The sequence below is a fragment of the Daldinia loculata genome (genome assembly GCF_022478755.1).
Source record: "Daldinia loculata strain CBS 113971 unplaced genomic scaffold F4817scaffold_20, whole genome shotgun sequence".
Classification (NCBI taxonomy): domain Eukaryota; kingdom Fungi; phylum Ascomycota; class Sordariomycetes; order Xylariales; family Hypoxylaceae; genus Daldinia; species Daldinia loculata.
In genome coordinates this window covers 285,746-313,528 of record NW_026054874.1, presented here as the reverse complement: position 1 = coordinate 313,528, position 27,783 = coordinate 285,746, and the positions used below count along the sequence as shown (strand labels likewise).

The 27,783-nt window shown below is 48.7% G+C and overlaps 8 protein-coding genes across 8 annotated transcripts; 3 read left to right on the top strand and 5 right to left on the bottom strand.

Annotated features, from left to right (window-relative positions):
• Positions 1–402: 402 nt before the first annotated feature.
• F4817DRAFT_364945 (uncharacterized protein) lies at positions 403–3,681 on the top strand (the record flags this gene model as incomplete). Its single annotated transcript, XM_049306814.1, has 2 exons — positions 403–1,068; positions 1,123–3,681. 2 exons carry the CDS (start codon positions 403–405, stop codon positions 3,679–3,681), a joined length of 3,225 nt encoding a protein of 1,074 aa, XP_049159757.1.
• Positions 3,682–4,773: 1,092 nt separating this feature from the next.
• Positions 4,774–6,154, top strand: F4817DRAFT_315264 (uncharacterized protein; the record flags this gene model as incomplete). Its single annotated transcript, XM_049300513.1, has 2 exons — positions 4,774–5,628; positions 5,699–6,154. The coding sequence occupies 2 exons, from the start codon at positions 4,774–4,776 to the stop codon at positions 6,152–6,154; spliced, it is 1,311 nt and encodes a 436-aa protein (XP_049159756.1).
• Positions 6,060–8,382, bottom strand: F4817DRAFT_89769 (vacuolar fusion protein MON1). The gene has a single exon (XM_049308033.1). The coding sequence runs from the start codon at positions 8,154–8,156 to the stop codon at positions 6,330–6,332; it is 1,827 nt and encodes a 608-aa protein (XP_049159755.1). The 5' UTR covers positions 8,157–8,382; the 3' UTR covers positions 6,060–6,329.
• A 259-nt stretch (positions 8,383–8,641) lies between these two features.
• Positions 8,642–14,893, top strand: F4817DRAFT_335631 (Dopey, N-terminal-domain-containing protein). Its single transcript, XM_049303044.1, has 6 exons — positions 8,642–8,886; positions 8,954–9,081; positions 9,152–11,559; positions 11,619–11,857; positions 11,908–13,370; positions 13,427–14,893. The coding sequence occupies exons 1-6, from the start codon at positions 8,790–8,792 to the stop codon at positions 14,741–14,743; spliced, it is 5,652 nt and encodes a 1,883-aa protein (XP_049159754.1). The 5' UTR covers positions 8,642–8,789; the 3' UTR covers positions 14,744–14,893.
• Positions 14,894–15,227: 334 nt separating this feature from the next.
• On the bottom strand, positions 15,228–17,495 carry F4817DRAFT_89717 (uncharacterized protein). The gene is made up of 3 exons (XM_049308032.1): positions 17,049–17,495; positions 16,055–16,625; positions 15,228–15,928 (listed from the first exon to the last, which is right to left on the bottom strand). Exons 1-3 carry the CDS (start codon positions 17,215–17,217, stop codon positions 15,271–15,273), a joined length of 1,398 nt encoding a protein of 465 aa, XP_049159753.1. The 5' UTR covers positions 17,218–17,495; the 3' UTR covers positions 15,228–15,270.
• Positions 17,493–20,190, bottom strand: F4817DRAFT_335627 (RNA polymerase I-specific transcription initiation factor RRN3). The gene is made up of 2 exons (XM_049303043.1): positions 17,815–20,190; positions 17,493–17,735 (listed from the first exon to the last, which is right to left on the bottom strand). Exon 1 carries the CDS (start codon positions 19,974–19,976, stop codon positions 17,901–17,903), a length of 2,076 nt encoding a protein of 691 aa, XP_049159752.1. The 5' UTR covers positions 19,977–20,190; the 3' UTR covers positions 17,493–17,735; positions 17,815–17,900.
• An 855-nt stretch (positions 20,191–21,045) lies between these two features.
• On the bottom strand, positions 21,046–22,094 carry F4817DRAFT_315259 (nuclear transcription factor Y subunit B-3; the record flags this gene model as incomplete). The annotated part of the gene is made up of 5 exons (XM_049300512.1): positions 21,046–21,246; positions 21,335–21,462; positions 21,541–21,651; positions 21,693–21,884; positions 21,935–22,094. The coding sequence occupies 5 exons, from the start codon at positions 22,092–22,094 to the stop codon at positions 21,046–21,048; spliced, it is 792 nt and encodes a 263-aa protein (XP_049159751.1).
• Positions 22,095–26,651: 4,557 nt separating this feature from the next.
• On the bottom strand, positions 26,652–27,624 carry F4817DRAFT_89463 (Prefoldin beta-like protein). The gene is made up of 4 exons (XM_049308031.1): positions 27,421–27,624; positions 27,266–27,356; positions 26,859–27,051; positions 26,652–26,762 (listed from the first exon to the last, which is right to left on the bottom strand). Exons 1-4 carry the CDS (start codon positions 27,455–27,457, stop codon positions 26,730–26,732), a joined length of 354 nt encoding a protein of 117 aa, XP_049159750.1. The 5' UTR covers positions 27,458–27,624; the 3' UTR covers positions 26,652–26,729.
• Between the last annotated feature and the right edge of the window lie 159 nt (positions 27,625–27,783).

The following is a 27,783-nucleotide window of genomic DNA, read 5'->3' as shown; positions in this document are numbered from 1 at the left end:
AGTTACGATTGGTATTTGGTCAGGTGAGTGGTCAGATGAGAAGTGCTCTTACCTTTTCAGATTCCCCTATCACATCTAAGGCGTTTAGTGATTTGACCTTCCCTCGAATATTTTGCTCGCTTGAGGTTGTTCATCTTTTAGTACTACACGAAGTGTATAGGTACTCTCGCAATACCACAGACATTTTCCCACTTTGTCCGACTTCAACATCCTATCTCGTCTGGTGATTTTGTGAACCGACGAAGCCTCTAGACCCAAAAATTAGGCTCGATGTCGCTCTAGGTCCAGCCAACTAGGATCTCTTCTTAACCCCATGTCGAACCCAAATTACTTTATTAATTTCATCATCTAGTGCTCTTCCCTTCTACTGTGCCGGCCTCTCCATCTCAACAGCTTCTCCTGATGGATCATCATCGCTTGCCGCGGCATAGCTCGAGTCATGGCACTCTTCATAGCAGTTATTCTCATGGGCGATCTACTCACGGGCCATCCCCCGTCCGTCCATTGCACAAACCTCTCCGAAGCGTCAACGAGAATTCCGTCTTGCTACCTTCGCCAGGTGCATTAGAGAGCATGCTAAAAACTACGACAGAGACAGGAGATATCGGAATCTTCAGCATTAAACCCGTGCCTCCATTACCGCAACGAAGAGGTACGTTTTCTGAGATCAGTCAACAACACCCATCGCCCCGCCCTTCTGTTGAAGAGTTACAACGTCGGAATAATGGCAAAATTCCCCTATGTAGAGACACTGCCTCCGAAATAATCTCAATGCACGACTCGGAGAGTCATAAATCTACTACAAGTACGTTGACCCCGACATGTTCAGAGGACATTGGGCTGCGTTCATATTCAATGACCACCTGTGGATCCCGCCACCTTTCTCATCATAAGTCGACAACGACTTTGCAGAGTCAAGCCAGTGGGGGTCCGCTTCAACGTCCTCGATCGCCCTTCCCGTATCCAACTCGCTTGAAGAGACCTGGAGTTCGCCCGGCTTCTCCGGCCCTTACAGAAAGCGGGCGAGTTGACTATAGTCGTATGGTGGAAATTGATCGAGCCTCATATGTAAGTATCAAAATCCCTGTGTAGAATTATTAAATTCTTACTGAGATGCTTCAGAGAACTGCCCATGGCCCTTACAAACCCTTTTATCCCCCGACACCACGGAGACATCCTCCTTTAGGTCTCCGAGCAGACGCCAACTTATCTACCGTCTCGCTACCCTCACAAGGTCTGCCGCCTCTTAGCCGTCATAGACCACCTAGACCTTCTTCAATTCGGACCCATTCCACGGCCTCAATGGCATCTTATAATGCCCCGTGTCGCGAAAGGTTCGACAGTTCCTCGTCCAGGACATCGAGTCTCACCTCAATTGTGAATATGTACCACAGGACGCCACACACGCCTAGAATTGGACCGAGTGGACTTTCCACTACTGTACCACGTTACTACGACTATACCGAAGGGTTCGAGAGTAGACAACCGCGCGCTATAACTCCAGTTCAGCCTTTCGCTCCGGTCCCTACTCGCGTATCAAATTGTCACCGCCCACTAGTACTACAGGATTCCGATGAAAATCTAGAGGTTGTATTTGGAGAGCGGGATTCAGAATTTTTTGAGGCCGGTAGTGGCAGCCCTAGCAGGGTGGACGGGCTCGAAGCTTTGGAAGATACGAATGGGCGTCACGTTGAAAGCTATCAAGCCACGGTGGATCGAGTACCATCCCGTTGCCGCACCGGTTCTATCCGTTCCGAGAGTAGGTCCATCGCATTTGATGGCTTAGAGATGGATAGGAGGTTAGAAAGGGGAAACGACATTGACCTGTTACCGTCGCAAGCAGGTAGAGATTCTATGGATACGTTCAACCCGAGTCTTGATCTAGAGTCAAAAGATGCCCCAACATACAGATACGCGGACTACCGCTTGACAGCTACGCCGAAGACGAAGGCAAATTCTCCAGAGAGGCAGGTTCAGGTCCTAGGCGGTATAGCTCCTACAATTCGAAGCGAGCAAGGAGTTATATTAAGGGATGACACGCAAGGCGAGACGCTAAACGAAGATGAAGTGGGCGAAAGTGGTGTAGGGGACCTAGCTGAAGGACAAGCCAATCGAAGTCTGCAAGACCATTCCATCATAAAGCGTCCATGTTCTGAACCAACTCGAGAGCTCTCGAAGTCCATTAGGCACGAAACCGAATACGAAGCTCAAAATGGATTTGGCACGATAGCCCGTGCTTATTCAGATTGTAGTAGAAATGCGACTCGGAGTAGTGACCTTGGAATGACAGTTATAAGTGGCTCCGGCACCCGCGAATATAACACTTGTGATAGTGCCACATTTGCCGCTAATAGAGAAGACTGGGAAAATAAGCACGGCGGCGTTAGAGACAGTAATACTATCTCATCCTCAGCAACCCAAACAACAGTCGTACAGAGACAGCGGTTCCAACGTCATAAGAGGAACCAGGCAGTCCCTAGAATTAGCACCAGCAGCTTGCCCAGAGATGACAACGAAGGCTTTCCTTATATCTCGCCGTCTTGTTCTACTACACCTATCGTCTCACCGAAACCGATTTCACCTGCCCGCCAACTAAAGCTGAAGAACAGCATACCTCAACTAATGAAAGCCCTGCCGCCTTTGCCTGGAGATCCCGACTATATGCCGCCCCCAACACCAAGTATACAGAGCACGTCAAGTAGCGATACCGACTTTGTCGAGGTTCTCGCTCCGTTTAAATTTTCTAGGTCTCCTACACTCCATCAGTTCAAAGACGCCGCAGTCGTAGTACCGGAGTGTAACCTCAAAGATAATCGAGCCATACGATTGCATAAAAGTGCTCCGAAGTTGAGACTCAGAATTAAAACGTCTAATAGCTCGGAAGCTACAACCACCTCCGGAACAGGGTTCTATAATGAGGATATGGAGCGATATTGGCCTTCCGGAACTCCTAATACATATCTTGGGGGTCAAAACGCTGATCGCGGTATTCGAACGAGAAGCGGGAATAAGTTGAGACTCAGATCATCCAGAAGCACTGTTGCTAGTACTGCTCCGTCCGCTAGAGTTCGGCGGAATGTAGATGGAGAGGCACTAGATCATACAAATGGTATTACACGACAAAAGCCGAGGGACAGGGACTTGTTCACATTCTCAACCAACTTAAGTCCTACCCCTTCTTCAACAAACGGGAAGTCGCCGCAACCACGATGCATTGAGGACTCTTCTGCCAGGGGCACACCTGGCATTGACCCACCAAACGGAGCAGCACCTCAATTTGAACAACGGACATCGCTGGCGAATAGAGAAGCTCGGAATAAACCCCTATATGACTCACGATCTATGGAAACCCGTGCAAGCTCTAATGTCAGGCAGCCTCGGGGCTTAAGAAGACGCTTATCAGACCTTCATTGTTTGCTGGCACGACCCCCAGGGCCAGCTTCAACGATAACAGACACGACTATCGAGCAGGACGGGAAGGGAAATAAGACGGATCGAGGTGTTACGCCATCAAATATTAATATCGGCAGTCGCCAATCCGCTTCGAGAGATGAGCATTCACTTCGAGGAAACCACGGTCGGGCTGGATTTAGTCGAAGGGTACGGTCCAAAATCCTCAGATGGGTCAAAAACGCTAAAACGGCAGTGCGAGCATGTGCAAAAAAGAATCGGGATGTCTGAAAAGCGAAACAGGGTTGGAATATTACCTTAGGCACTTAGCTGTCGGTAACAGAAAGCCCTAAAACCACGGGTTCGACCTTCGTTGGATTACACTACCAATAGGTCTTAATCAGCCAGTTTTTGGAACAAATTTTGGACCCATCGCCGGTCAGGTCCGGACGGATGCTTTTCCATGTTTGCTTGCTGTAGTCGGATCGGTAATAATGGGGTAGGAAACTTGGTATAAACCGTCGTTGAGGATCCCCTTAAGCAGGGTAGATCGGGTTTGGTGAGACTTGAGCATGCCATGTACTTGCAGTAGCTAGCTACCTTTGTGTTCACTTTATGATAGTCTCGAATAACATGACGTACTTGATAGTCCAGATTTCCTAATGGACCCTGATCTTCCCAAAATTTTATTTTTTTGAGGCTGAAGTTATATGCCGAATTTAGCTCGGGTGAATAATCAACACGAGAACTAGGCGGAGAGATAGACTTTTCAGCATGATTAACTGTTGAGGATAAGGAGGTCTGAGAGGACACTGGGGATGGGAATTGGGCCGGTTAGATCCTATGCTGCTCCTACTTAGCTATCGGCTATCAAGGATGGAGTTTGGGAAAGTATATGCATACTTTTGTGTGCATTGTGACTATTTAAACTGTGACTAGATGCACTCAACAGTATTATAACTTTGTCTTGTCTTAGCTGGGGCTGAAGAGGGTCTAGGATAATGTGCGCTTATACTCTAATATGAAGGGCTTGTTCGCACTTCTTCCCCCCCTTTGATCTGTTCCTCCCATTTTCCCTCTTTTTCTACTTGCCTAACAGCTAAATACCTAATAGTATATTCTTAGTGAGGTTCTTAGATTAACTTGCTGATAACAGCACCCTAATCGGGGATCTATGCTGAGCATACTTCTTACATTCGTTTAGACTATTAAAGCAGTGGACAGTGTCATTTGAACAAACTATTGCTTAGCAACGGAATTCATCTGTAAGTTCCCTTAACACCCTTTACCCAAATAAGAACCAACCCTAATATAAAAGAGAAGAAAAAAAAACCCATCTTAACTCATTTGGGTATTTTAAAAGTGCAGATACGTACGGTCGGAATGCCATCATCTCCTACGGCTTCTTCTAGTCAGCAACGGCCTACGTTCTTGCATACCAACGGCAAGAAGACAACCATGATGGACCCTTACGGAGATAATCTTTCTAGCACTAGCGGTGCTAACACTATACTAAGCAAGAAAAGTATATCTATATTTGATTTCGATATTGATGCGGATAGCCGATCCTATTCCTCCATGCCCGCATCTGAATACCCAGCTGAATCATCACTTGCCCGCAGCGCCGCCCGGTATACCAACCTTTCTGCGCTGAACTCGTCTCGCCCTCCTAGCCCTTATTTCAAGTACCGTGAGAAGGGACTTAGCAACGAGAGCAGCTCTTCTACATTAAATACATTGGCAAATGACGCGATTCCTTATCCCGTGACGATAAAGCGGCTGTCGCAAGGAACGACATTCGTTGAACAACCAACCCCACCACCTCAGTACGAAGAAGTAGAAGATGTGAAGCCGAAGTTATCTCGTGTTAACCAAGAAAAGCGCTCTGCACCTGCCGTGACGGTTCAAAATCATCTGCATAGAACACTGCTTTCATCCAACTACCATGGTCAAAGCAGCGGCAGTAGTCAGCAGCAGGATAACCAAGGAAAGCCCAATCCACGACTGAACGGAAGCAGTGAACCGAGACTGGCGAACAATCAGTCAAACGGGCTTGCGAAGGGAACAGCGGGCGGAACGGCAAATGGGAAATCCAACGGACCGGCAAGCAGACCTACGAACGGTACTGCACGCAGAGCTACCAGTGGACAAAGGAACGAGAATAGACGTACGTCTGCGCCTAGCCAGAAGAGAAGCGAAAGGGCTCAGGGAAAGAGAGATAGGATCTGGCCTTGGAAGGTAAGTTCTAGTTCTCGTTCTTCAAGCCGCAAGACAAGTCCGAATTCTAACAAAGTACCTAAACGCATAGGAGGGAACATGCCACAAGATCGCCGCCGATACTTGGCAAAAGATAAAAACCCTTTTCAAGCTCGACACGACGTCTCTACCCGGCATGGGTAATGGGAATGCTAGACCAGAGGAAGTCGAGCTGAGCGTGTTGCCGAGCGAACCCCCTCGTTCTCAGCAAAGAGCACCCAACTCTGCGAATCCGACACCGCGACCCCGACCAGCCGCGAGTCACGACAGAAATGGGAATGGGAATGGGAATCAGAACCACTTGCAGCGATCACGGGCCCACTCTAGATCTCATGAGAAGAGACCTGCACCCAAGGATCCTTATGACAATGGCTTCCTGTCTGCGCCTAGAAGCACCCCGTGCCCTACCTCGAACAGAGGAACTTCATCCAACGCCAAGGCAAACGGCAAGGGATCCAGCAAGAAGACTCCCAGCAGCGCGAGCAAGTGGTTTTCCAGGCTATTATAAGCCCGCGGGATACGGGTGGGTGCCTTGCTCAAAGCACTATATACAACGGCAGCAAGGAGCACAGCCATCCGATTGAAAGCCGAGGATTTCATTAATACCTACACAGGCGAGGATAGGGAGAGAGATTGCAATACGTAATTCGCGATGGTAATTAATAATGGTAATTTTAATGTTTTCAAAATACGCCTCCGCCTATAATAAACAACCGTTCCTCCTCGCGCTTCGCCCACTGCATGATCTTATTAGCGCCCTGCGTCATGACGGTTCGCGAGGCGTTGGGCCCGGCTACGCAGTAGAACTCGAATATCGGCGTGATCCACGCTAGCGAGGTGGTGTCCTCTCCGACGCAGTGCAGCACTTTTACGTGTGTATGCTTGGCGTGGATGGTGGAGTGCAGGTTGTGGTAAAGGGACATGAGTCGCCGGTGGGAGATGAGGTTGGAAAATGTTGGGTGCAGAGAGGGCATGCAGAACTGGACGTTGGCTCGCGACTTGAATAGGAAGTGGCTGATGTGGGTTCCTGGTGCGATCTCGTTCATTTTTGGGCGTCCCTGTTGTGCTGCAGTTTTGATTATATCCAGATGTCCTTTTTTCTTTAGTTCGGCCACGACGTCGTCTCGCATATTTTGTAGGTCGAAAAAGCTCTCTTTATCCGGGCTTATTAATATAATTGCAATCTCCTCGCCAGCTGCGCTTAGGTTTCTCTCAGACTCCGGATCGACATCCAGAAAACTAACATACATGTAAAGATAACCGCGGTTGTTGAAAGCTGGCAAGCAGAGTGGGATCCAGTTTTCACCACCCCCGGCTTTGACACCGCCAGACTCAAATAACATATTGAAAATAAGTTGCAGGTCGCTTGGGTGAAGGGAGTGGCGACGTGGCCGAATGACACTGACCAGTCTTCCGCCTGCAACTATTAGACCGTAGAGGAGTTTTTCGGTCCTCGTCTTTAGAAAAGCATTATTGATAGCGTGTCGGTGCGATTTCCTCAGTCTTAAACATTCCAACGCTCCTAGTAGAGCAGATGGAGAGCCTCTGGTGAAGCTATCCGCCAAAGAGGAGAGTAACGACTCAGTACCCTGTAGAGGTTTCCGTAGATCGGTGGATGGCCGATTGGCGAAAATATTAGTGAGAGTTGGGAGTGTCAAAGTTGATAAGATTTGCATGTAGAGGGCATCAAGTTGAGCCCTCAACTGAGAGTCGCTCTCTCCAAGCTTGCTTATAGCGACGAGGTAAAGGGGACCTTCTGTCACGATAACGAACCGGGTATTTCTAGCAGAAAAGCCTAAAAGAGGGCTCTTAGCCCCCTGATAAAACGAGATGATGGTTTGTACAACGCCCATCGAAGAGTTGATCATTTCCAAGTCTCCATATCTACTATAAATCGGTTTGCCAGCCGATGATAAAATCATGAAGTGTTTGAGCTTAGACTTCCAAAGTTTCAGTCTGGCCTCGTCGCTCCAGGTCTCGCTGGGCTCGGGTATGTCATCGAATTCGCGGGCGAAATCGGCGAAAATCGTACCCTCATCAGCTCTGATCGTTTCAAAGGGCTGCACGGCTGCGGACTGTGAGTGTAAGAGCATCCACGCGGGACTCTTCTTGCTCATATCTCCGACGAGTAGACTCTCCAAGTCTCCCGGTGGTCGTAAAGTAAATGCAAGGCTCATGATACTCATAGACTCATCTATGTCGTTGCCCATGGAACTAAAGCCTACGCTTGCTGCGCCGGCACTTGTCGAACTAGACGTTTGCTCCGTGCCTTGGGAATTATTCTCCCCGGCTGTCGAGAAGGTTCCACGTGACCCATCTGGAAATGAAAGTGTTTGGATATTCATAGATGAAATTGCAGTAGTCGGTTTTGATGATAAGTTCGGCCTCTCCGGCACTGTCGTGGTTGATCCATTGCCTTGTGTTTGAGATGGCCTAGGAGGTAAAGGGGGAGGCCGTTCTCCGCCTAAGGCGGCAGCGTCCCCTGATGAGCCAGCATTCTCCGCGCTCATCGTACCTCCGTTTCCGTAAAGATTCGCTGTACCATCCTTTTTTCAGTTTATCCTCAACTATCCTTCGCCATTTTGTGATAGGTTCTTAGTAGGAGAAGAGGTTGAGAAATTAAGAGATAATTATAAAGTCTAAGAGGTATGTAGTAGCTTAGCTTACTCTAAAGTTACAATAACTACGGAATACAGGAGTTAAAGTGGTGGATCACCTTATCGTTATCTGTTAAACGTCATCCCTGGTTATCCTAATTCTAGTGGTGGTTTCGGAAAGAGAGATACATATCTTTAGCATAAAGCTGGGGAATATTAGCCAATGAGATAGCTCTAAAACCTGCCCTGTTTCGGGGTACCGCTTTTATGCAATCGGGAAGTACCCTGACAGGCTGAACGGGATGTAACTTGTACCGGTTTAGCGGGTGCCTGCAACGTAATTCGCAAAAAGATCCAATGCGCTTCAATTAATTCGACTTGTGCCTTGTTACTTGTACCTATCGTCTGTGGCCTTTCTTGAACCACAAACGAACCTCACAAACAGATGCGCCGCGGCAAAGATATGCGCCTCGACTTTTCTGGTCTTGAACGCGACCCTATGGTCCTACGATTAGTGCCTCCTTAGTATCAGCTACGTTAACTACTATGGCCCTCGAACCCGGTCCTCGTCGTTCCATCTCTCCGGATAGCTCTGGACAGAATACACCTATTGTAAGACAATGGAGGAATCAACTGGGCGCAGGTACTTAACACCAATGCCAATATTCCGCTTCAACTACTCATGCCTTGCTAACATAGTTAAACTGTAGAGGATACACCTATAAAAGATAAGCACTACCGAAAGTACGCGTCAGGTGTTGAGCGAGCCCTGTCGCTGTTTGATACAGCTTTAGAAGAATGGGCAGACTATATCTCCTTCTTAAGTAGGCTGCTTAAAGTAAGAGGCTTGCCCTATATATGCGTAACTATTATTATGAACCAATGCTAAGCTAACATGTTTCTTATAGGCCTTACAAGCACGTCAAGCTAGCATAACGTCCATCCCCTCCAAAACTCTAGTCGCAAAGCGCCTCTCGCAATGTCTAAACCCTTCGCTCCCTTCCGGTGTACATCAGAAAGCGCTCGAGGTCTATACCTACGTATTCTCAATTATAGGAAAAGATGGCCTGTCTAGGGACCTTCCTCTTTACCTTCCAGGCCTTGCGCCCACCTTATCGTTTGCGTCCTTAACGGTAAGGGCACCGTTCCTCGATCTCCTCGAAGCCCATGTTCTTCATGTGGATCCCAGGTCGCTACGGCCGGCAATGAAGAGTGTTATTCTAGCTCTTCTACCCGGATTAGAAGATGAAACGAGTGAAGATTTTGACCGAACGCTCAAGATATTAGAGAAATTCAAAGTGGTTATCCGACCTCCAAATTGCAGGGACCTTACGTCAACAGATTCGACTGGGGATGATTTCTTCTGGCAGTGTTTCTTTCTGGCTACAATCACAGGCCAGAGCCGGCGACCTGGTGCTCTTGCGTATCTCATTCGCAGACTACCAAGACTAGGGCACCCGGTCACTCAGGAGGTAAACCCAAATAAAGCTCAAGAGACCGAGGCCGACGTGCTGTCATCTGAACTTTCGAATCTTGTAACCTCCCCTGAACCGGGTTTACTCCTTAGATGCTTTGCAGCCGGGTTAGGAGACGAACAGCTCCTCATACAACGAGGCTTTCTGGACCTTCTGGTTACACATCTTCCCCTCCACTCGAAAGTGCTACAGAAGAGAGTCAAGAGTGACGACTTGGAGCTTCTGCTTCGAGCCGCTGCTTGTGTTGTCATCCGAAGGGATATGAGTCTCAACCGGCGACTTTGGGCTTGGTTTTTAGGACCCGAACCTTCAGGCCAAGAACAAGAGAATGGCCCGAAGTCACCCACTTCCCCGTCCGACCAGCATGGGTTTCTTGGTTCCAAAACGAGTTATTTCGAGGAGTACGGATTGCGTCCTCTAACTCGAGCATTATTATCAATGATCAATACCGCTTATAATAGAAATCCTACAGAAAGAGCCCAACCATACCGAATATGTCTATCACTCATGGATAGATGGGAGATAGGTGGTCTGGTAGTACCGGAAATCTTCCTCCCGGTAATGGTCAGTGTTAAGAATTTCGAAAATAGAGCTTCTAGCAAGGCCGAGTTCAATGAAGTGTTACGCAGTGCGAGCGTGTTCTTTGACGGTGTTGAGAGCGGTCTCATATTCGGCGAGATGATAGGGCTTATGGCTCAAGCCGTTGGTCAGGGTAATGCGACGGACGCGGAGCGTAATGAGAAATTGGCACTTGTCCAATTTATCATGGCACATTTTAATATCCGGGATGAGGAAATGATAACCGTCCACGCGCCTCTTGCTGCCCTGTCTATCTTAGCAATGCTTGAGGACGTAAAGGATCATAGAAGCGCATCTAAAACACCAAGTGGGAGCGACGCCTCGGCTGTTCAGTTCCAGGCTCTCGATATTGCTCGCAATTTGATCGAGCTTATTCCCCAGCGAGCGTTCCCAAACAGATCAGGAGAGCGAGGCTCGGTTGGATCCATAGAGGGGCCGGTAGTGGCGTCTATGTCAAACAGCGAGGTCCTTAAAAGGGTTAGGAACTTCTATGACGCCGATCAAGGGAATCTCGAGGCTACACCAGCGCCTTTTGCGCCGCGGACCGTAGGAGCTCTCCTTGTTCAAAAGGCGTGCAGCCTGACCTGCGATAGCCTAACGACCGCCAACCAGGAGGCCGCAATATCTATTAGAAGCCGACTCATGGGGCTTCTTCTATCTAAAATCCCCGAAGAGTATACTATAGATACCGCAAAGCTACTCTCTGCTATGCAAGCACGGTTATCGGCACCTAACATACCCTTCATCTCGTTCAAATCAATTCTTTTTCTCTCCACACAACTTTATACCAGTGAGCGAATACCGATAGCTCACCTATCAGATCTAGTTGAGCCGTTAGTTCGCCACGCGTGGGGTTTCTTATCTTTAACAGAGCCGAAGTATCATGTCGAAACTGTGAGATGTCTCTGGCAATTGCAGACAGCCCTCGCAACTTCGAACCGCGATATTGAAGCGGTGATTGCTGATTTAATGCTCAAGGATGATACGACAGGCACGTTTGCCACAAGACCGGCTGACCCAGGTCGAAGCTATACCATCCTATGGTCTCATACGTTACAAGATAACGCCTCTCATTCTGACCGAAGAGCTCCAAAGACCCCTATTAGTGAATTTAGACCGGCGACTCGACTGTCTGGAATGGATCACTACGATGTCATGCTCACTAGGCCCCTATTTTTAATGCTTGATTCTTTACTGGATGAACGAAGCCAATTATTTATGATGGTAAAGAATTGGCTGAACACCATGGTTGGTATTGATAAGTATGTTAAACTCTTACAGAATGAGTAACAAGAACTACGTGGCTAATGCAAATACCCAGGCTGTTCTCGATTTTCGTCACAAAAATATCGCAACTTAAGTTCCTTCGAACTTTCCCTCCGTCGGCTAATCCCGTTGCGTCGAGCCAATCTGTTAAATTCTCAGCGGAGGATGACCTTGACCTAGCACTCTATTATCTCCGTACCCTGTCCAACATATTCCGGTGGGCCCCCGACGCGTTCTGGGGAGTTCTTGCGACGAGGATAATTGAAGAACCTAATCAGAGTCTAATAGAAATAGGTGAGATAATTCGATATGAGAGTCTTTGAATCTTCACTAATAGCAACTAGCTGGTACGGAAAATAGCTTGTCCCTCCTGGAATTCTTCCTGCGGGTTTGCATGCGATGTATTGCCGGCAATATACTTCCGAGTGGCAATCACCTACAGCTTCGAATAACTCAGCTTCATCGTTGCGCATTGAATTTCCTTCACCAGATTTTATTAAATCCTTACTCAGATGGATTGTCTCGTCTAAAATTAGAAGACACCTTAATTGACCGTCTTACTCAGTCCCTTGGAGGACCCGATCCATATATTCAAGTACTTCTACTCGACGTCACCTTCGACGTGCTGAAACTTCGAGATGCATCGCCCGTAGAGACACCGTCTTCACCAATGGGAGAGAAGCGAGCTATGAACTACGCGTCCGGTAGCGTGCGGTTGTCTGCAGCATCCCTCGAGCATTTTCCCGAGGTAACCCCACCACCGCCTTCATTACTTAAATGTATACAGGCTGGTCTTGAGTCGCCCAGTAGTCGACCTGTCCTAGACAGCTGGGTAGGCTTCCTCACAGAGTGCTTGCCCTTCTATTCAGACTCTATCTTCCAAGTTCTGATTCCTTTAGTGGAAACGCTTTGCGGTCAGGTTGCCGGTACATTTGGCAACCTACAGGAGACTTTCAAGCAAAATGGGAAACCACCAGAGCGGATTAACGCTCCGGAATCGACTCTTATATCATTACTCAACGCGCTCGAACAAGTTCTCGCTAAGGCGCATGACCAATTGCTGGCAGCAGAAGCTAGGGTTCAAGCCATAAAGAGTCCTGATCAGCCTCAAGGATTCTTCGGGAACATGGTATCTGGTGTGTTCAACTCAGATGCTCCGCAGTCTCGAAGCGCGACAGCCAATGACAGGCTGACTGTTCTGCTTGCCTTCCAGGATGCTGTCCGGATGTGCTTCAGGATCTGGTCTTGGGGACAAGGAAGCGAAGCTACTAGCCTGGATATTGACTCGGCTTCCTCGTTCAAATACACATCGCTGCGCATGCGAAATCGGGCTAGACGCCTACTAGAACACGTATTCGCCGCCGAAGCTCTAGAATGCTTAGAGACGGTAGTTGACATTTGGCGGAATTCCTTGAGTGATCCTGACACAACAAAACACTCGGAAGTATTCAATTTACTCCCTGCTCTAGACGGATCTCGGCCAAGGCATACTATCCCCGCTATCTTCAACGCGATATATAGCCGATCAAACCCGACCGCGTTGGAGACATCTAGGAAGTCAACATTAACTATCGAACTACAAGATACAGATCTAGTGATCTTCTTAGTTGATTATGCTCGGTCTCTTGAAGATGACGCAATGGACGAAATCTGGCAAGATTGTATGATCTTTCTAAGGGATCTATTAGGCAATCCTTTCCCGCACAGGCAGACATTACCAAGTCTCTTGGAATTCGCAGCAATTCTAGGCGAGAAGGTGGACAACACAAACTTCGGGGAGCAGAGAAAGATGCGAAGGGAGCTCGGGGTGCGTATTCTATATTTGTTCCAAAGATGTCGAACTTACTGCTAACACGAAATTAGGATCTTTTTCTGCGACTGCTCACAGCTATTTTCACCACGAGACCAGCTTCCTTTACAGATGGCCAGTCACCCCTACAGTCGGAGAAGTCAAAGGTCGGCGAGAGTCGTCTTATATTGCCAGCCGAGAGGGCAGATGATGTGGTCGGCATCCTATCTCACATCGTGCCTAACTTACCCAAAATCCTCGTAGAATCCGATCGCGTTTTGACAGCAGCAGGTGCTATTTCTACAAACGTAATTGGCCCCTCTATCCGTTCAAAGGCCTTCCCCGACACTATTTCCAAGAGCACATTAACTCTACTTCAAGAGTTGACGAGGCTCCCAAATAATCAGAAAACTTGGAAGAAGGATATCGGTGACGCTTTTAACGATTCTAGATTCTTCAACTCGTCCCTTGTTCTAGTACGAAGCGACTGGCTACCACTATTGAAACTTTGGACGGTTGCAGATAAGGAACGGATGCCCGAAATTTTGGGACGAATAACGCCACCCACAACAGCCGGTATAGTCTTCGGAGTGGGTGCTACTTCGGCAAGATTAGAAGCGGACCGAAAGACACAGCTCAATCTGCGCCGCGTTGCAACTCTGATTCTTGCGTGTGGTACAGACACGTTTGTCACGGACCTCCCGCTTATCCTCGAGCGCCTCATCGAGCTCCTAGCGGCGACATCTACATCTTCGCCTTCCTCAACTACACGCTCCGAGATTTATATGGTGGTCCGTGCCCTTGTACTTCGGACTTCCGTTATCCATCTTGCGCCTATCTGGCCAACCATCAATGCTGAGTTGCACGCAGCCATATCCTCCGTGGCAGCACCAGACAACAGCGCCTCTTCAGACACTTTTAGCAACACGTCCATTCTACAGGCTTGCAAGCTATTAGATCTGCTCATCGCTGCAGCGCCGGACGACTTCCAGTTACACGAGTGGCTTTTCGTCACGGATACCATCGACTCCATCTACCGATCTCCTAGCTACCAGCCAGTAGCACTCGTAGATGAGCTGTCAGAAGAACTAGGCAATGTAGCATCTAATATTACTACTGCAGCCTTACAGACAGAATCGGCAGCCGCGACAACTATAAGCGGACCGCCTCAGCGCAGGCCGCTTCTAGGCCACCCGGGAGGTATCAGCGATGAATTAACGGTGGATAGGAAGGATGAGCTGGTGGCCAAGATATTGCGGCCGTTCTTCGCACAGCTGAGCATTTACGCGTTTGAGTCCACGTATGCCATGGGTACGTTGGACGTCGAGACGTGTGTGGACAGTCTGTTGAGAGACTTGTTTGATGAGCGGACGATTGTTAAGGCGTTGTAATTGTAGCTAACTGGAGGAGAGGGGAGTATAAGGGGCAGATCGAGGGTTATCCCGTGTATTGGACTTAGCCGTGTAATGTTTTGCCCTTGAGCGGATTAGAACGTTGCCTAGTGAGATAGGTGAATAAAATAGATGACAACTTATTAAGCATCATATTAGTGCTATGGATTTACGCCGCGATATACTTCGTACTGATTGTACTAGCTACGCTTGGGGGATGGTTGACTCCACCCCTTTACAGAACTCAGGTTCCGTACGTTGATTAATTCTCATAATGTGGAGTAATTCTGTAAGACTCCTTTTCTATGCTTTGCGAACTCTATGAACAACTTTTGTATTGTTTCTAGAATACTAAGCCAATCCTATCTTATTCACATCGTACGCTTTGCTTTGCTCCCAGTCGTATATACACGTACATCTCGTTCCCTCCCTATGCCGTAAACAAATTTTAATTTATACCCCTTACTTCTCCTTTTTCTCTCCCCCCTCCCCAAGGCGATAAACACCTAACCTAACGTACCGAGATATCAAACCCAACCCCCTTCCGAATACCCACCGCCACCGCCACCGCCACCGCCACCCCCTCCAACAGGAGGCCCCATCACCCTCTCAAGCGTGCTCTCAAAGTCCACACGCCGTATCACAGCGCCGTAGTGTATACAGTCGACCACGGCGGCCATCTCAGCACGCAGACGCTCCAGGCGCGCGGGGTCGCGGAGAAGGGCCGCGACGCCGCCGTACAGACGCGCTATCTCGAACCACGCCTGCACGGGGGCTAGCTCGGCGGATTCTTCTGGGTTGGGGTTCAGGGCGGCGGCTAGGCCGCGCAGGTTCTGGAGGGTTAGGTCGGCGCTGGAGGGGCTGGGGGTGGGCCAGGAGGTTATTGTGTTGGTGTGGCTGTGGGGGTGGGTGTGAGGATGGGGGGAGGAAGAGTGGGTGTGGGCGTGGGCGTGGGTGTCTGAGGGAAAAGTAGATAGGGAGGCAGGAGGTGCAGAGTGGGATTGGGAGGGGAGTGAGGCCTGTCGAGCCTTTTCCCCACTGATTTGCGCCCAGGCTTCGGGCGGTGCGCTGCGTAGTGCCATCGTGCTGACCATGAGCGAGTGTCCGTGCTCGCGTGCTTCTGGGTCGTAGTCGTTGTGGTCGTACATCGAGGGGTGGAAGTGATTCCAGCAGATGCGTTCGAGTCTATATTCGATGGTGTTAGCTTTACCTCTTGTTCCTCTTTATAACCCCCCCAAGACCCAGGGGCAGAGACCCCTTATATATATAATAAAAGCAACAACAAAAAAAGGAGAAAGGAATAATTCGTACTCTAGGATAAAGTTGATTGCCTGATCAGTCTCCATCTGTGTCAACAACCTCCTCCCCCTTACCCCGGCGGCATCTTCAAACCCACCACCCGCACCAGAAGCCGTCTGCTCGTTTGCGAACCCGCCGAGCGAAGACGACGATGATTGCGCCGATACCCGCTGGACTTGGAACATGGGCTTGTCCAGGGCCTCGGACGAGTTGATAAGACTGACCGTGTACTCCGGCAGAGACGTCGAAGACCCATACGTCAACGCCGGCGGCATCAGACTAGCTTGTGGAGCCGGGGCCGGGGCTGGGGCCGTCTTTCTAAGGAGACGGCGGCGGATAGTCTCGTTCTCGTTCCTGATCGCGAGACTTTCCCGCTCCGTCTGCTCTATCAAGTCGCGTAGCTTGGCGACGTCCATCTCGAGCTGATTAGTGTAGTTGACCTTTCTCTGGCGATGCTGTTTCTGCGCCTTGCGGACCTGTTGTCGGCGAGCTAGCGCCTTAGCCTGCGCGCTCTGGTGGTGGTCCTCCTGTTGATCGTCGCCGTTGTCCTCTTCCTCCTGATTCGAATCGGTCTTCCTGGGTCCTATGTAGAATAGCCAAGTATTAGTCTTGACTAGCACGACATACGACATGACCATATGTCTAAGATATATATATATATATGAAAACAAACATGCACAATCTAGTAAGCTTCTATCTGCGCTAGATGACCACTAGGGAGATACGCAAGCCGTCTGCTAAGGCTAGACGAAGGTAGCGTGAAGCCAAGATGTGCGTGCTACTTATTGTTCGTATAGGGGAATAGAGTAGAGAAACAAACGGGACATCTTCTTGGCTGCTTCGTCCCACCCCTATAACGTCCACGTCCCTTAAGGCCCGCAGTACTTTGCGTTGGCTTGATTTCTGTTACCAACCAATACTATGCTTGGCACACAGCGCCTCAGCCCTATGACAAATACTCCCAGCCCGTTTGAGCATATGTACGATATGACATATCATCACATACCTGTGCTTTGTTCCGGGTTACTCGAGACGAAGGTGATATGTCTCGCCGCCTGCTTGGTGCGTTTCCAATAATCGGTAAACGAGGGTCTCGATCTGCCACTTTTGGCACTGCGACTGTCTTCTGCCGCAACGCTACCTGTCTCCTCCCCTTCCAACGACGAGCCGGCCATATTTCCGGGGTTGGTACACACACACACACGCACAAGCACAAGCACGCAACAGCAGTATCTTACGTTACCCGGGACAGTGGTACGCACGGGACGAGTTAGACGGAATGGATTACGCCGTTATCGTTATGGTGGTGGTGCGGCTACAAACCGGACAAGTAGGTAAGCATAAGCAGACGTGGGGGGTTGTAAAGGCCAGTGATTTGGAATCTCCGTCTCCTCTTCTAAGCATCGAGCGAAAACCGTAGGCGCACGTGCATGGGTTAAAATACTAAAGGATACATACAAGCAAGGCATAAAAGGAATAGTGATTTATAACCTCAAACTTAATTGATTCCATTTTATTTTTGTGTTCGTAGAATCTCGAATTATTATGGAACTCGTGCCGAAATACGTACAAGACTTGCGGCGAGTACATGTAGACTTGGTATACAAGTCTCATTCTCTACTATAAAGCGGATAAGCAGGTTAGAGACCAAGATATCTAACTTCAGATGTCAAAAGCGTCATCGACTAGAAAGGTAAAACGCCCAGCATCCTAGAAACATATATCAAATCATTACGGTCAGAACTGACCGAGAGCGCCATCCCTAAATACAGGTATCATTCCCTTTTTGTCCAGCCCCTCCTTACCCAGTACCAACGCCGATTCAATGCATCTCGTAGAACCTACATCAAGTAGGTAACTACTCGTCCTCGCCGGCCTCTTCTTCCGTGGCGGTATTTTCATCCACTTCTTCGTTCTCATCATCACGTTCCTCCTCGTCACTATCCTCATCCTGCTCGTCTCGGTCGAGGCCGGGTATAGGTCGCCATTGGAGGTAATCTTGCTCCACCCATCGCTTACTTACTGGGAGTTGGTATGGGTCGAACGGGAAGAAGGATCCTAGCTGCTGCCAGCTCTCATCATTCATGTCGAAAGACAGGTCGCGTAGGGCGCCTCCGCTAGAGTACGCCCCGGCCGAGAACTGCGACAGACGAAGTCGCTTATTCGACTCGATAGTTGGGTACACATACATGAATCCAAACCGATGAGCTAGCTTTGCGAACTGCTCCACGATCGCTGGCGAGCAGACTTTGAGTGGATTTAGCTTCGAATGGATATTACGACGCATGATATCTTTGATCTCCGGCTCCCATTCGATCTCCTGGCCTAGATACGATGAAAGATCATCTGTATCGACTTCGTCGGGTACCGACTTGATGAGGTCCGGCCATCGGAAGCAGAAAACATACATCAACGCCTGCACTAGCGCGTAGAATGGCGCATATCGACGGACGTCAGGCCCACGGCATGATATCTCGTAGAGGGCTCGCATCTGATCTAAGTGGAAACCCAGAACTTCAAAGATCTTTACGACAATATGACCTGGTACGTGCGCTCCACGAGCGACGAAGCTCGCTAAATAGGCGGACGCCGCCTGCTGTAGGATCATTGGACGTTGAGATTCGAAAGCGATATTGATGCACGTGCCGCAGAATGCGTCCATAAGCCTCTCGGATTTCTGGCCAAAGTGGAAGATCAAGAACTGAGTATGTCTTGACTTGATTGTAGGTAAGATGATGTTCGAGAATTTAGATAATAGGTCCTCGAACGCCTCTAGAGCTTCATCTGAATCCGGATCAGCGAAGCTAGGCGTATAAAGCTCGAAGAGGGTATCCAGAACAGAATCCATCTTCTCTATGTTCTCCTTTGCTGTTTTCACGCGCGTATACTCGTCATCTTCGGATTCGTCGCTGTCTACCGACTCAGCATCGCTCTCGTCCTCATCTTCTTCGTCCTGATTTCTGTTCTCTCGAGAAGAACGGAGAGCCATCGCCACCATTGTGGTAAGCCTATCGTCCATATCGTCCAGGTCCATTTGCATTTCCACGTCGATTTTGACTAGGCGGCTGATGATTAAGTCCATGATCTCGGTCTTCAGGTCAGGGCAGTATGACCGTAGTCTCAACAGATTGTCGACATATACCAAATGCATCCGCTTTGACTCGTCATGGAAGGGGTACTTAGTAGCTGTGAGATGCTCTAGGACAGGCTTAGCGGCGGGGAATAATTGTATTAGGTATCGTAGCGCAATGTGAAGTCTTTCTTGTGCAGTCTCACGGTTGACGTTCGGGTAGGTAGGGACCGCCCAGTCGGAGGGTCGAGAGTCGGTAAATCTGTCAAGGATGGATGATAAGACTTGTGTTAAACGGGCGCCTTGCGCACTGACGAGAGCCGCGAGGAATTGGACATAGATTTTTGCAAATTGCTCGTCCCGCCCAAGCCATTGGCATTGTAATACGCCCTTAACAAGACCGTCGCATGATCTCCCTAGACGAGGAGAGAAGCTCGCAAGTGAGATTAAGTAGACTTTAAGTTCCTGACGTCGCTTTGCTGGTAAAGCAGGATCCGCGTCCTCGTCTTCGTCATCTTCATATGACGACTGTTTCCCGGATAGCGTCTCTTTCAATATGTCGTAGTCTTCGTCGTCTCCCTGATCATGGCGATCCAAGGCCTTTCTAACCTCCTGTTTTACTTCGTCTACTGATCGTATTCCAATCTCGTGAATCTCGATATTATTTAGATCGAACTCTACTTTCTGGCGTTTTCGGGGACTCTCAGGGGCTTCCATGCTATCACTGTCGAGGCCAGCGTCATCGCTAGTTCTCTTAGTAGTGAGTAATGATGAAGACGACTTCAATATGGGCTTAAGCGGAGTGGCCTTCGCCGCCGGCCGAGCAAGCTGCTGCGGGGTGGCGCTGGTCATAACGAGTGACATGGGAGGTTTGTTTACAGAATTTTAGATTGTTTTCAAGGCTGCTATCGAATGCCAAGTCCAAACCACCGTAGACTCTATTATGCAGTACTCCGGCATACTGGTCCTAGTGCTGTTTTATGGTGAAATCGCGAGGTTGGCGCGGGTCAGCAAGGCTGTGAAGAGAAATTTTAGAAGAAGCAAGATCACGTCTGCATCCACAGAAAAAAAATAAAACAGGGGTCTTCCGATGACAAGTAGGAGGGGCAACGATGACCCATTTAGTTCATTATGTAAGCGCTGTAATTGCCATGCTGCATGTGCTTACATACTAGGTACCTAGGTACCTAGGTAATGTACCTAAGCAGGTTTGTTAGACCAATCGACTTATACAAACCATCACAAACCTCACAAAGCATACCAATAAGCTACCTGAACATATCAATCAAGGATTTACGTTTATAAAGTTTTAGTTGTTTTACTAATGTCCAAAGCATTTTATCTTTATCATAATCATAAAATGACTTGTACAAATTTCCGTAGGAATACTTGCTAAAAATCAGGTTTGTGAGGTTTTATAGCTGTATGTCAACATAGTAACGACCTGTCGAATATACCCGAGAAGAAGATTATAAAGTAAATTCGTTTCTCAACATAATGAAATAATGCTATATAGGTAGCTTGTAATGCTTCGAGGATTGGTCTGTTCTCCAATGCTCGTGAAGCCAGAATAACTGCCGAATGTAAACTGACGCGGAATCTCAAGACTGATCATGAGAAGCGTTGAGAACCGAATAGGGGGGAAGAACGCCTCGGGGAATCTATCGAAGTGAAAAGTGCGAAACCAGACCCTTTTTTAACGCGCAGTCCCCCTTCCATCGCCATCCATTGCGAGTCCATATACACGGGGGTAAAAGATGGACACTCATCCCTGATCCGAAGAACCAATCTGGGGACGAATGCGCCGAAACCCTCAGAATCCTAGTAGTTATACACACTTGAAAGTAGTATAGACCGTCTCAAACTAGATATTAGAAATCAGGTCGAGGTTCTATAACCCGGTTATCTCGTCTGCGGACGCTTGGCGCGAAACTTAATAGGTCTCGCCGGCCGCGCCGTTGTGACTAGGCTGGGCGTAAATGTAGCCTTCGCCTGATTCGCCAATACCTCCCGTCCCGTCACCTCCCTGGAATCCCGAGGTTCCAGCAGCACCGGATCCGCTCGGCGCGCTGGCTCCGTAACCCTGGCTGTTCGGCCTGTTCTGCTGGTTTTCACCCCGGTTGGACTGGGACTGCTAGTCATTGGTTAGCACTACTCATAAGCAAGGCCAGGCACAGGCGGCGTGCACGCCTCGAAGCAAGGGACGCCGGCGGAAACAGTACCTCTCGGTATTTAGACAGGTAGATCTTTAATGCTTCCGCATAATTCTCGAAGCCCAGAGACGTCATGGCGAATAGGATGTCTTCGCCGTTAACGGTTTTCCTTTTCTCCTGGTGGCATTTCTCCGATGCTGTGCACGGTGTTAGCCTTCGGCTTGCATCAGGAGGAATAAACACTAGCGAGATGAAAAATAAGGTTGCGCGCTCACCTTCGCTGGTAATGAAGGAGATGAACTCGCTCACGCACTCCTGCATACACTCTTTTGCCTCTTTTGCGATCTTAGCATTCTCGGGCAGCGCGGTTTTCATGATCCGGGCAACTGGAGCGAAGTTTCGTATGTTAGCATCGTAAACATCATACCTGTCGGCTTTGGAAGCGCGAGGCGCTTCTGGCGACTTAGACGACGAATCGTGAGACATGGACGCCTTCTGCTGATGCGCGGCTGTCTCGAGCTAAGGGGGCCCATAAAGCACCAATTGACGGACGCGCCGCGGTCAGAGCTCCGCAGGAGCGATACTCTTCGAAGCTTGCAGGCCAGATCCCAAAAGCAGTCTCGGGTGCACCAAATCAGAGACAAGAGTCGGAGGAGGGTCTCAACTCACCATTGGCTATGGGCAACCACCTGTCCTGCTCTTTTACCTCGAACTCATAGGCAAGGCCAGAGCCGTGTGGGTCCTGAGGGTCGTTCATTTGTGCTTCATCGTCGGGTGACTGTACACCTGGCTCAACGTCCTTTGGAGGAGATTGGGGGGAATCCGACATATTTGGCTACCTGCAGCGGGTGGTAGCTTCTTGTAAAATTTTCTTGGACTGCCAGCTCGCACAGCTGGTTACAAGGTAGAGATGATGTGTCCCTGCCTCTGACACGTTGCAAGTGGTAGGGCTTGCAACTGAGCGCGGCTTAGCTGCAGACGAGTGCGTCAATCCTGCCCTGTCGCGCGGGTCCCAGAATTATGACCTAGAGCTATTTACTTGTCCCGCTGGCACGCCCTGTCGCGAACTTCAGGCTATGACGGAATCTGCAGCAACGGGCGATATGTAAGGGTATGTACGGGACGTGTATGGATGTGTATGCAGCAAGCCTGGGCTTGGTATAGTGTAGGTAGTATACTGTAGCGCGGTGTAGTGTAGTGTAGTGTGTAGTGTGTAGTGTGTAGTATGTAGTGAGTAAGTAGTGTGAGTAGTGTGGTTGGGTGGTGTTTGGTGTACGGTACAAAGTCACAAAAGACCGACGTGACTTTTGTGTGGACAGACTCGACGGAGATGTGGATGTGGGAGAATGGGACAGGATGCGATCTGAGGTACAAAAGTACCTAACCGGTCCGGGTTTGGAAAAGGGAAGCGGGGATTTGCTGCGGGTCCTTCTCCCTGAGAACTAAGACGCCGAGGGTTGCGTTACTTGGGAGACCCGCTGTTTCCTTCTAACTATTTCCTTCTAACTAATAGACTAACTACATGCTAACTATGCAAACGTACCTACCTCCTACAAATCTGTACCTGCTACCGGTGCCCTCTGTATAACACACTATCTTCCAGCTGTCGAAGCCAGTCTTAATTGCTATGTACTTCGCAGTGTCCTAACCTCCTAACTTCCTAGCGCGGGAGTGGCGGGGATGGCTACCTGGTTCTTCAAAGCAAGATCACCTTGCTGCATTGTGCAGGTTAGATGTATGTAGAATGGTACATAAAATTGATGTATGTATGGTGCCCGGTACGTGGGGTTGATGGATTCTCTCCCAAATATGAGGAATTAACGTTCGGAGTCGGCAGTGGACAAATGCGGCTGCCTTATGAACCTTACAAACAGTACGTGGTTTTTCATAGCTACAGTAGCTACAGTAGCTGACTAGCTCAGCAACGTTTTACTATTGTAGGTAGTCCGGCTAAGGTTGGTTTTTCGTAAGGGTGTGGTGGATATGTACAGTATGGGTTACACCAAAAATTAAACTGGTCAGAATCTCTTTCTATGGGCTATGGGCTATGGGCAAACGTTCAGGAAGACTTATTAGTTAAAATGTAAGGAACATACGACAAAGAGGCAAGACTTCGGTTTCGACGAAAACTGGGGGCCGTTTTCTGGAAAACTTCAGCTCGAGGTTGGATGCACAGAAGTGGATTTTTCTACGGGCTGGCCGCATAGCGCGTTATCAGCAACATGGTATGCACAAACGACATAGGTTCCCAATATTCCTTGGTATAATTACGTATGCTATTGTTAAGTATCTGGGCCAGATATAGATTCAAATAGAAAACCAGCGTCTGGCTCGGCATACTGATATCTTAGTACATGTATTGATTATATTTCATAAACACTTTAAGATATTCTTAGGATACGGGCCGCAAGTCAAAAATAAAACAGACTAACATAATATCTCGTATTTCTTTTACACGTATAAGTTAAAAGCAAATATAATGAGCACAGATGTGGATAATGAATTACCTATGTAGTATACTAACTACCTGGCAAGTAGGTCATGCACGTCCCATAGGAACGTTGAAGCTCGCATCTACGTGGGGAACGTGCAGGAAACCACTTAAGGAAGAACCGCGACGTAACTAATAGAGCATGGGAGAAGATTGGACGTTAATAATAGAAGTTAATTAAGAATTAATGAGTCAAGGACAGCTGTTTGACTTGTACACGAACGAAGAGATAATATTGGAAGAAAACAGGCCAACAAGTTGGCGCATCTATAGAAATTAGGAAAGAGTAACTAATGCTAGATGGCAATACTCCTATACTCCCATACACTTTTAGAAAGTACCCAAGGTAACTATATGTATAGACATGTATGGTATGTATCAAGCTTGCTTCAATTACAAATCGACAGATAAGTACCTACATGTAACTTACTTCTATACATTAATGTATGCCAATTACCTCTATCAAACATCGATACCTTAAGGCTTACCTACGTACATACTAATACCCGTAGACCTAACATTTCCTATACATATCTCTCAGGAACAATTTTCGTCCTCAAGGTTACTTGAAATCTGAAATATGCGCGCATAAATCCCGCCCTTAGCTGTCTTGATTTCTTCAGCTCAAGTCGCAAGTAGCTTTCGGGTCCTTAGACGCAACAATACTGTTGGACTGTAATATGCCACCATATCCGCCACACCGGCCCATTCCCCCCTACGGACCAAGCCGGCCGATGCATCTCATACATTAAGCGGTGAAGTCAACTTACCCCAAGTTGGCTGAGCGCATGATGTCCTGAGATATAGGCAGCCTTATTTTCATATTATCGGCATCTTAAACCTCTGTCAAACGTCCGTTGTCGCTCGCCCCATGCGGTCGTTGCGGTTGTTGTGATACCTACCTATCTAACGCACTCACCTTCGACGCGGGACGGAGTGGAGGGGTGATTCCATCGCTGATTCGACAATCCCCGAAATAAACAGCTGTCCGATGTATGTGCTTACCCGACAGGAACAGGAAGCGCGGCCTGGCTTATGGGCTCTTCGATCTTGGGGGCCGCGACATCTGTTTGGATAACTATTTCAGCATCTCTAGATGAAGAGGATGACGACTGGCTGTAAAAGATGACCTTAGGTAGGTTAGGGGTTCGCATTAATACCCTCTACCGGCCAATTGCAATACCTAGCACCGAGTTTCGGTTCTGATTGGAAGTAAAATCGCAATTCTAATTCAGGAGTTTCTTCCTGTCCCGGAATGTGGAGAAGAGAATGATAGGCCTTGAAAGCTTCCATGGCGATATCGCCGTCATCGCTTAATCCTGGTAGCCCATCAAATCGAGTCCTCCTTTCTTGGCCGGCCAGCCCTGCAAAGCTTGGGTGCTACATACCACACATACCACATACCACCGTACTTGCGTACTTGGTCGACCTCAAATCTGTACGCACGCTTGAGCACCTGGTACCTACCGACATGCACGTTGTATGCGGCCTAACTGTGTCCTACGAACCCACATATAATACGTACGATCCCATGGATGCCCAATCGTCGGATGCGAAAGTAGCCTTGTAGCCCTTGTAGCCCTTGTAGCCGTCTCATGCGGTACCTCTTAGCAGATGTAATGTTTAAATATCCCATCTAAACTAAGATTCGCTCTAGGATGCACTAAAATGAGAGGTACCGTTGTACTGGGAAAGCAACTCATTGGCGACAAATATAATGTGCATCTAATGCGCTGCTATATCAAAATCAAACAGCTCCGAAGCTCTCCCGTCCGGTTCGGAAAGGGACGTGGGATATTCCCCCCATCTTCCCCTCCGGATCAACACCCTGCTGACACTTGGGCAGAGGTGCAGCCGTGCCGAAGCTCAGAAGTACTCGTGTGTAGTTCCCTATTCAAGCCAGCTGAAGATTTACCTCTTCGATCGAGCGACCTACATACAGCAGCATTGCGCCGTACCTTTCGTCCTGCTAAAGCTGCCCGGGAATTCCGTATCACGTCCAAGGCAACCCAGCACTTGCAGACTACCATGTGTTGGGCCGAGCTTTTCAATTACATAGCATCGTAGTAGTCTTTATCGTCACTCCCCTCCACGAACTTATGTTTTCTTGTGTTATGCACGCCTTAGGTGGACGAGTCGCGGTTTGCGCAGTCTACGTCTACTACGTACCTATGTAGGAGGACTGTCACTCCTGTTTCAGGCAGGCAGATCATTGTCATCAGCGACACGTTGTCACTCGACCACCCGAGCGTCGCCGGCACTCTAAGGAAATCGTCATGTGGCATGTGGAGTTCCCAAGCGCATGCCAGGGACCCCGCCCTCGGAACATCTGCCGATAAACGAGGCAGATAATATCCATATGTGGTCCATCATCTCTTCAGGCCATATTCTTCGACTTTTAATACGGTACAGGTGTTGTATTGATGGCGGGCTATATCAGTGTGCCTCGTAGATGCAGAGTCAGCGTAAGCCGCCCTGTTTGATCAGATCATTTACGACCAGTCAAGACAGCCAACCCTTTCCGCGGCCTGCCCTCCAATCACTACCGCTTGCAAACGTTGATCATGACAGCCTTGACAGAAGCCTGTCGTTGGGCACTGAGACGCCCTTGACGCTAGGCTCCGCCGCCCGCACCTCCAATTGTACAACGCATCAACACCATCTTTTCGATATCGCCGTGCCTTTGCCGACGACATCAAGGCGAGGGCTATATGGCACCATCTCACCCATCTCAGCGTCGTGCAACAAGTCAGTCCGGCTCGATCTCGATCGAGTCTCTAATATAGTCATAGTGCCTAAAGACCAACGCACTCTATGAATCAGTCGTACTTAGATGCTGTCTGACTTGGTAATCATCCATTAGCCTACTCATTTCAAAGCGTCTATCGAGGGCCTCGAAAACACGTTTATCCGTATCGTAACCCTAGCATGGTTTCTATAGCCACTCCTCTGCATTGCAGCGCCGAGGCTGCGTCACGACTGTACAACCTGGATGTTGTTCTTCTTCTGTTCAGACGGTTATGTAAGTCTATGATAGTCGAAATGGGGTAGGGTCATCAAGCTGGATAAGCCGGAAATTCCAAGTTTGAGAAGGTGACGTACCTTCCACTTTTCTAGATCGTCCTGTTTGATCTTGTACTGCTTGACCAAGTCGTCGAGCACTTTCTTCAATCCCTCAGCATTGGTCTTCAGAGCAGGGATTACGTCCTGGACTGTCCGCTCCACCAGCACGCCGTTGATCATGCGGAAGCACTTGCGATCCCCCGGAAGCGGTTCCAAGGTATCAAGAACAAGCCTAGCGAGACAGAATAGTTGACGGATTAGCGGTGAGTTCAACAAGTGTGAAGCGGTGAGGTTTGTGAGATGATCTAGTTAAGACGCTAGAGAGAACAAACCCTGGTAGGGCTGAGGCCACGCGAGCGGATTGCCATGCCGTGCCATGCCAGGGAGCTCACGAATGTGGTTCCGTGATGTCAAGAATGAGAGGGTAGAAGAAGAGTCTCACGAACTTGTGTTCTTCGGCTTCTTGCTCAACATCACCAATCTTCTGAGCCAGTTGCTGCAGGGTATTCTTATAGTTTGAATATGTTGTTTGCAGCTCTGCAAGATTCAATCAGTCGAAGCTCTTGGTCTTCATGGTAAGTTGTTCTTCTTAGTGACACACCTTGCTGCTTCTTAGCCGATATCCCCTTAGACGCCATGATTACGATTTTATGCGGTTGGTACTTATAAGGAGATGGAGTTGATACGGGGAGTAGTGTACGGGAGTAATACACTACCTATCTTAAGATAAGATTAACTTTTATCTAGCAGCTTTTGAATTAATAATGATTGACGTTTGTTGTAGTGAGCAACTACAAATTAATTCATTGGAGGGGTCAGAAGGGCTGGAGGGGTTGATTGTGGAGCCTATAAAGTGGCCCATGCTTTGTCTAAATTTGTTCCTGTCGCAACCGATTTTTGGTTGGTTTGCGACTGAGAGTGGCACCATTTAGACCAGTCAGACAGTCAGATCATCTTCCTACAA

Bases quoted from the DNA above. Each gene is read 5' to 3' on its own strand.
- F4817DRAFT_89769 (XM_049308033.1), bottom strand. From the start codon at position 8,156: ATGAGCGCGGAGAATGCTGGCTCATCAGGGGACGCTGCCGCCTTAGGC.
- F4817DRAFT_335631 (XM_049303044.1), top strand. From the start codon at position 8,790: ATGGCCCTCGAACCCGGTCCTCGTCGTTCCATCTCTCCGGATAGCTCT. The intron at 11,560-11,618 runs GTATGTTAAACT...GCAAATACCCAG, and splicing joins ACCATGGTTGGTATTGATAA to GCTGTTCTCGATTTTCGTCA. The intron at 13,371-13,426 runs GTGCGTATTCTA...ACACGAAATTAG, and splicing joins AGATGCGAAGGGAGCTCGGG to GATCTTTTTCTGCGACTGCT.
- F4817DRAFT_89717 (XM_049308032.1), bottom strand. From the start codon at position 17,217: ATGGCCGGCTCGTCGTTGGAAGGGGAGGAGACAGGTAGCGTTGCGGCA. The intron at 16,626-17,048 runs GTATGTGATGAT...TATTCTACATAG, and splicing joins TAACCCGGAACAAAGCACAG to GACCCAGGAAGACCGATTCG. The intron at 15,929-16,054 runs GTACGAATTATT...CATCGAATATAG, and splicing joins GCAATCAACTTTATCCTAGA to ACTCGAACGCATCTGCTGGA.
- F4817DRAFT_335627 (XM_049303043.1), bottom strand. From the start codon at position 19,976: ATGTCACTCGTTATGACCAGCGCCACCCCGCAGCAGCTTGCTCGGCCG.
- F4817DRAFT_89463 (XM_049308031.1), bottom strand. From the start codon at position 27,457: ATGGCGTCTAAGGGGATATCGGCTAAGAAGCAGCAAG. The intron at 27,357-27,420 runs GTGTGTCACTAA...TGAATCTTGCAG, and splicing joins ATCGGCTAAGAAGCAGCAAG to AGCTGCAAACAACATATTCA. The intron at 26,763-26,858 runs GTACGTCACCTT...CCGTCTGAACAG, and splicing joins ACGATCTAGAAAAGTGGAAG to AAGAAGAACAACATCCAGGT.